The sequence below is a fragment of the Sparus aurata genome, chromosome 20, assembly GCF_900880675.1.
Source record: "Sparus aurata chromosome 20, fSpaAur1.1, whole genome shotgun sequence".
NCBI classification, from domain to species: domain Eukaryota; kingdom Metazoa; phylum Chordata; class Actinopteri; order Spariformes; family Sparidae; genus Sparus; species Sparus aurata.
The window spans coordinates 27,630,075-27,637,877 of NC_044206.1; the positions used below are offsets into that span (position 1 = coordinate 27,630,075).

At 39.7% G+C, this 7,803-nt stretch overlaps 1 protein-coding gene across 1 annotated transcript; it reads left to right on the forward strand.

Moving 5' to 3' along the window:
* The first annotated feature begins 1,094 nt into the window (after positions 1-1,094).
* On the forward strand, positions 1,095-4,284 carry LOC115571485 (stonustoxin subunit alpha-like). The gene is made up of 3 exons (XM_030400921.1): positions 1,095-1,214; positions 2,061-3,506; positions 3,628-4,284. Exons 1-3 carry the CDS (start codon positions 1,121-1,123, stop codon positions 4,161-4,163), a joined length of 2,076 nt encoding a protein of 691 aa, XP_030256781.1. The 5' UTR covers positions 1,095-1,120; the 3' UTR covers positions 4,164-4,284.
* The last annotated feature ends 3,519 nt before the right edge of the window (positions 4,285-7,803 follow it).

Here is a 7,803-nt window from a genome sequence, read left to right on the forward strand (position 1 = left end):
ATGTGTTATTTAATGTTGGTCGGGTCAGAACATTAAAAGGTTGACGTTCATCTTCTGGACAACATCAGCAGCAACATGTGCAAGGAATCACAACAGGGGGCTTATTTTAAGCCATGTCTACTCTAAGCCAGTATTCATATTGGTTCCTTGATGTTACACATGAATTTGTCTTAATTCAGTGTCTTGTTGTGTTTTGATTTATTTCAATATTATGCCCTTGTTTGTCTCTCCTTTTTCAGTTCCTCCTGTGTGTTTCTCCCTCTCTGTGTGGATGATGACATCACATCCAAGGAATTAATAACAAATAAAAAGGTTGTAAGCAGTAAAAGGAAAAAGACATCACAAGATGGGAATTAAAAACTGATAAGAGAAAAAGGGATTTCACATAAAAGCAAGTCTGTAAATGTAGAAGTGATTTAAAAGAGGTCACTGATTCTGCGGGCATTGTGTCCTCAGGTAGGTCGCTCCAAAGTCGAGGGGTCCTGAGATGGAGAACGGAGAGAGATATCTGGCTGATGACAGAAGGGAGTCATCCATCAGTAATCCAGACATTTTATACATGTACTACATGGTTTAAGTGATAAAAACTACTTCAGCTCTTGAAATTTAAGACTTGAGTAAAGATCTGTTAAATACATAGATGCACCTCTGCAGACTCTGTTCTGTTACTTTGGTATCACATTTTGTTTTTATATTAGTCCATCAGAAATCAATAAAAATAATGGAGCCTGTTCAAGTTTTCATTCCACAGAAATGCTGCAGTCATTGGAAGGTCTTTATCTTCATAGTTCATCATTTCTGTGGAAAGACTTGACGTCATGGTGGCAGGAGGCGTGTCGTGGGAGGAGTCAGTATCTCACAGGATATAAGGAATCCTGCAGCATCACTGATCACTCTGGAAGCTCCAGTCAGAAGTCAAGAAGACTCTCACAACTCAGCTGATCTACACACCTTTCACCAGGTGAGGACAAACTGGGCGGAGACAAAAACTAGTGTTTACAGGGAGGTACTGCATTTACACAGTAGACTTGTAGGCTGACTCCTCCTGTTATAAACAGTGTAACTGCAGTACAGAGGGCAACGTGCTCACTAACATGACTTTTCTCTACAGGTTGAAGAAATGGACAGCTCAGATCCCCTTAAAGTTGCTGCCCTGGGTCGACCTTTCGCCCTGGGAGCTCTCTACGATGCTCGGGAAGATAAACTGCTCTCAAGTAAGTCTTGACTAAACTCATATTAAGAAAATATTTCATTCTACCTGTCTTTGAAGTCATTTCATTAACTGGTAACACATTTTAACCAAACTTACATTCATATAGACGACATAAAAATTTGAGAAGGCTGACCACTGTAACGAAACAACAACAAGAATGACCAACCAACATTCATTGTGTTGTTTCATGTCACCAGTGTTGCTCTGTGAATCCCGACTCTGAATGGCAGCTGGTTCTAAAATAGTGAAAACAGGTATTTGGGCTCTGAAGACACCAGAGAGGGAGATTAGAGAAGTGAGGACATGATTTTGTTGTCATCCTTAATGTGTGTGCTGCCCTAACACTCATGCTCTCTGCTCTCCTGCTCTCTGGATGGAAGCCTGGTTTGCATGAGAGTGGGGCTGAGCAACACTATGCTTGATTTAAAATTTGAGGCTCAAAATGAGAGAGAGCGGTAATGTCACGTAGTGACGCCTGAGGTGTGATTACAGCTGTGAGTCTGAGTGCAGAGAGAGAGAGGTGAGGCAGGGAGGGAGGGGGGAGAAACCATGGGAGAGACGGGGACGGGGTTCTGCAGCCACATTATTTGCACATGTTGTCCTTGACTGTTTTTTGATGTGATTGTGTTGAAAACATTTTTGTCTGTCACTTAAGCTTCACTGATAGACCAGCAGCTATCTGCAATACTATCAATTCTACTGTCACAGATTCTCTGTTGTTCTGGTCCAAAATACCTTCATGATGAAGCTTCAGAAATCCAAATGATTTTTAGCACTTTGTGTCTCATATTTAAATCCTGCAAATGCTCTAACAGATTACTGATTTTTTTTTTTTTTTTGTCTGTAGAATTAAATTCCCAAGGACCGGTAACTCATAACCCTCAGCCTTACAATAACTTTGAAATCACTTCATCTGACTCCATTAAATCCAAGTCCTCTCTGTTGGATATTGAAGCTTCTCTGAAAGTCAGTTACATGGGTGGATTGGTTGAAGTTGATGGATCTGCCAAGTATCTGAAGGATGTGAAGCAATTCAAGAATCAGAGCAGAGTGACGTTTCAGTACAAAGCTACCACACACTGCAAAGAGTTGTCAGTGGATCAACTTAAAACCATGATCAACAAACAGAAAGATGTCATCAAGAAGGGCATGGCAACACATGTAGTCACAAAAATCCTTTATGGGGCAAATGCTTTCTTTGTGTTTGACAGTGAAAAGTTAGAAGACAGCAGCGTTCAGGAAAAGCAGGCCCGCATGAAGGCTGTGATTAATAAGATCCCCAAATTGAATGTTGAGACTAGCTTTGACATCAAGCTGACTAAGGAAGAAGAAGAACTGACCAACAAATTCTCCTGCAAATTCTTCGGAGACTTCATTCTTGAAAGAACCCCTGCAACATTTGTAGATGCAGTGAAGGCCTATGTAGAGCTTCCAAAGCTGTTGGGAGAAAATGGAGAGAATGCTGTTCCAGTGACGGTCTGGATGATGCCTCTGAAGAATTATGACACATCTGCAGCTGAGCTGAAGAGAGAGATCAGCGTTGGATTAGTGTGGGAGGTGCAGGAGGCTCTCGAGGATTTACAGGAAATGAAAATGAGATGCCAAGATTCTCTGGACGACACAGTGGTAGAGAATTTTCCACAGATCAAAGATGAGTTAGAAGGTTTTAAAACTCAGTGTGATCATTATGTATCTAAGCTCAAGAAGACCATGGCAAAGAAATTCCCCCTCATCCGTGAAGGTAAAGAAGACGAGAGCTCAGTAAAGAAACTCCTTGATGACAGAAGCAAGTCACCATTCAGTCATGAAAAACTAGACAAGTGGCTGGATCATAAAGAGAAAGAAATCAACGTCATCAGGTCCTGTGTGGAAATGATGGAGGGAACAAAGATCGTCCAAAGTGAGTCAGAGCTTGACAGAGAGGTTCTTGCTGCAGGTGTCGATGATGCTCTGTGCTTCGTCTTCACCTCCCTGCAGAGTGCTGACCCCTGCCTGGATGCGATGGACCACTACGTGAAAACATCTGAAAAAGGGTGTACCCATAAAGACCCATGGTACTACTCAGATGATGTTCTGGGCAAAATGAGAGAAAAAGCTGAAAGTGTCCACCATCTTGCCAAAGCACTGAAGAACCGCCGCGGATTCCGTTTCCTTGTCGCTGCCATTGATAATGAGAAATACACCGGAGCAACCATCTACCAGTACAGGAACGCCAAACTGGTCACTGAGGATTTCTCAAAGCCCGCCCTCCCTCCTGTGAGGAACATCACAGACAAAAGAGATTTGATCTGGTGTAAGTCATGTAATGTGCTTCTCTGAGTCATAAATATGCTTCATAACTTACACTGCTTAAGAAATGTGTTTTTATCCATCAGAATGATTAATCACACATTTTGTTTTGGATTCTCCATCAGACGCCTGTGATCTCACCCTGGACCCAAACACAGCAAACGGCTACCTCCATCTGTCTGAGGACAACAAGAAGGCCACATGTGGTGATTGGAAGAATCATCCTGAACACCCAGAGAGGTTTGACAGTTTTACTCAGGTGTTGTGCAAAGAGAAGTTGACTGGGCGCCATTACTGGGAGGTAGAGTTGAGTAATGGTTGTGTTTATGTACTTGCTACATACAGGGGAGTGTTGCGAAAAGGAAATTCGTATGATGCTGAGATTGGACAGAATCCAATATCATGGCGTTTCGGCAAAAGCTCAAGCCAACTTAAGGCTTGGCATAATGGTGAGGTGTGGGCTGCTCCTATTCCCCCCCAAAATGTCAACAAAGTTGGGGTGTTTCTCGACTATGAAGGTGGAACTCTGTCCTTCTACAGAGTCTCCATGAACACCCTGGAACATCTTTACACCTTTGACTCCAGATTCACTGAGCCTGTGTATCCAGGCCTGTATGCTTATTATTCTGGCAATTATGCGCACATTTGTCCATTTGACTAAGAGCAATGACAGCCGTGTTAGATTTTCTGTCTGTAAAAGGTCTTATTGATAACATTCAGACACTAAACAAGTCATTCCATCTCCCCCTTCACCACACAACACTGCTGTCGTTCCAATTATCTGCCCCATAGATTTATAACATAACCAGATACCAGATGCAAAGATGGCGCCCATTCATACAAATGCAAATCATAATATAATATTAATATAATCATCATGATAATTATATAATAATGTTGCCAATGCTATCCAGCTAACTAAAACTAGCTAACGCAAACAATGACATTAATGTTGCTAACGCTAGCTAGTTAATGTTAGGGCAGTACAGTTGTTGGGTCCATACTGTAGAAGTCAGACATTCTTATGTTATTCAAACAAACTGGTAACTACTCAGACTGTAGATGCTGATGAAACAGAGATACCACATGATTCCAACAGAGTTATTCTATTGGCTGACAAACCTGTTAGAAGCTGAAACCAACTATCTGTATTCTGACACAGAAATAAACAAAACAATCACTTTGGACCTGGCAAACTGTTAAAAATTAACTTTCATAATCACAAAACTGATTTGTCTTCATGTTATCAATATTACCTCTAACAGGGATACGTGTTCACATTTAAATCTTAAAACAGGCCTGAACACATCCTAAACACAGATTTAGATTAACTCATTCAAACAGAAGGAAACGGGACAGCTGACGGTGTGACGTGTGTGTGATTTTCTTTGCATCAGTTCCTTTTTATTATTCACACTTTTGTGTTTCACAGTCAGGTTTTTTTTTATTATTTGCTTGTTGCTTCTCATATATTTTTTTAATTATGACTTTCTGTCATTCCTGACACTTAAAGAGACAGAGCATATACTGAAACACAGCTGGTTCGTCATCACAGTTTGTTAAATAGAAGCTCATAGCTCATGTAAAATGTAGGTTAGGATATAAGATGGTTTAAGTGCTGATTGTTTGATTAACATTTGTTTCTTTTTCTTTGTGCATTATTTTTTTTAAATAATTGTCTTTTCAGAGTAAAAGAGAGATCTGAGCTGACCTAAAGTTCAGTGAATGTCTTATTAAGCACTCTAATTAATTCATGTTCTGATAAAATAAACTCTGTTAAGACTTTAAGCACAACACTGACACCTTAATTGATTGGTATATCAGATACTTGTTGATTATAACTATATTTTATAATTCCTGATACTTAAAGAGCTTACATTAATATATGATTGTTATGTCAAACACGCGTGTTAAGAGGTTTTGTTAATATATGTATGTTAAGTTGGGACACAATGTAGCTTAAGTGCAGATTGTTTCATTTAGCATATTTCTTCATGATGCATTTTAAAGATAATCATCTTTCTAGACTAAAAGAGGAATCTTTGTTTTTCTCAAATCTGTACCTTAACTCTGATCTTAGGTTCAATTAAGGATTTTATTGGCCGCTGGCCTGCCTCCTGTGTAACTTTCTTATTGTTCTTATTGAATCTTTTAAATGAACTCATTTGAAGTCAGATGGAAAAAAATGTCCTGTGAGCGACTCTCCTCTGCCCGACACCTGAACAGCAGGAAGTCTAACGGACGTGTTGATGATGCCGCTGCCTCCACCAGCCGATAGATGAGTTTGTGGTTTGACTTTAAGTTGATCTACGGCTGCTGCACCAACTGACACCTTCCTGTGGCCTGTTCACCCAAAATGTACAGGCTGCTGAGACTCTCCTGATATACTGATATGCTGGATCCTGTTTGACAAACGATGTTGTCTGTTGAGAGAAATGAGCTGTGCTGAGGTTGTTGCTGAGTGTGAAGGTAGAAAAGGTGAGAGCTCGGTGATGTTAGGGCTGATTATTGGACGTTGTTCTCTTTGTTTTTTGACCTTTGATTTGTGCTGACTTGAGAAATGGAATCTTTTGTCATTATTTGATTTAATAATTTCTGTACTTTTTCTTTCAACTGTTTGTGATTTAAACCAAAAAAAATATAAAAGCTCAAATAAAACTGGAGTGTATTATGTACATTCCAACCAAAGCTCTTGACTTGGCTTCTTTTTGAGGTGGTCTGATCTGGTCGTCCACGGGTAAAGAGATCCTGGAGTCTCTGTGAAAGGCTGACATTTGTTTAATACAAAAAGATTTAAGGAAAGAAATTGCTAAAATGAATAAGATTCATATTCTATTTGATGGTGTTAAATCTGACTGGTTATTTCATTGGATTTGTTCTGGTGTTGTGATTGTGAAGGTTACACTTTAGAGTTTCACTTTCACTTTTTAGTTTCTTTCTTTCTTTTCTTTAGAGCTTTTATTGTTTATGCATTTGAGTAGAAGTTAATCCGACCTTTTAATTAATTGTTCAGGTCTTTCAGGGATCTTGAAGTTTCCCCATTGAAAAAAAAACAGAGCTCCCAGTTTATAGAGTGAGAGTTCCTCCAGTCTGACCTTTTAAAATGAGTCATTCTGAGAGTACAGTAAATCCCTCACCACCTATACTGCAGACTCTAGTTTACTCTAATTATTGGTCAAAAACTATTAAATGTTGTACATATATACACATTTATATATCATATCATATGTTTTGGGGGGGTTTATTTCTTAATTTATTTAATAATTAGTTTGAATTGAACTTGTTTCAGTCACTCACATAGAACAAATCAGCACCACGTTTATTTTGCCGTCTTAATATTGTAGCATTTCTACATGAGGAGCTACGAGGAGTTCAGCTGGGTTTTCTCTTCCTTTATTCATCACTTGAACACAGACTGTGTGTCGTAGCCCAACGCCAACATAATAGAAATGTTGCCTCCAAAATGCACACCAACAACTAGCATCGCTCCTCCATGCATTCACCCCCAGAACTCTCTCCCACCTTCAGCCAGTCACAGACAAGCTTTCTCACGCACTCCCTGTCAGAGGTAGAAACTGACTGACAGGCTTCACAGTTTCTGAACTTGGAATACGTTCACTTGACATTAAGGAAAACTCAGCAACTGCCTGAACATTAACATTCCACCTTTGGTTAACCACAGTATCACACAGTGACCTACACATAACACAACCACCCACACCGTTACAATATGAACTTCACAGTTTGTTCATATAAGTTCTGATATCGATGATTCTTTATGAGGTATTATTGAGGGTTATTTAACAGGGAGAAGCAGCATTCAGTTACTATGTGTCCAAGGGCAGACTGCCCCCCCCCCCCAGTGGGCCGGTGGGCCATGACAAAAAGAAAAAGAAGGGGGGGGGGGAAGTTTATCGCAACGGCCAACAGAGTTTTGGCTGGGTCGGGCGGCTATTGTTGTGATAGGCTATACCTGTGTTACAGGGTCATCAAGATACAGGTCATTAAGTAATAATTTGAGGCTACAAGATATAATTTATTACCACGTCTTAATTACCTTATTTATTTATTTTGGTTCAGTTTGTCTTGGCTATACTTAGTGTGTATGTCATTATCTTGAGCACGATGAAAATATGATAAATTGTGCAGCCCTAATATGTATGTGTCTGGCTTAATAAGGCTTAATATCCTTACATCATGTCATGTACATACTGTACTGATATCAAACTATTTCTTTTAAATATTTACTGATGATGATGTTGTTGTATTGGTTAACTAGCATAATTTGTAAGGGTCGCCCA

What these genes read in the sequence shown, in the direction of transcription:
- LOC115571485 (XM_030400921.1), top strand. Translation starts at nt 1,121, where the DNA reads ATGGACAGCTCAGATCCCCTTAAAGTTGCTGCCCTGGGTCGACCTTTC. An exon ending in GGAAGATAAACTGCTCTCAA is followed by an intron (nt 1,215 to 2,060) that starts GTAAGTCTTGAC and finishes TTTTGTCTGTAG; the next exon opens with AATTAAATTCCCAAGGACCG. An exon ending in CAAAAGAGATTTGATCTGGT is followed by an intron (nt 3,507 to 3,627) that starts GTAAGTCATGTA and finishes ATTCTCCATCAG; the next exon opens with ACGCCTGTGATCTCACCCTG.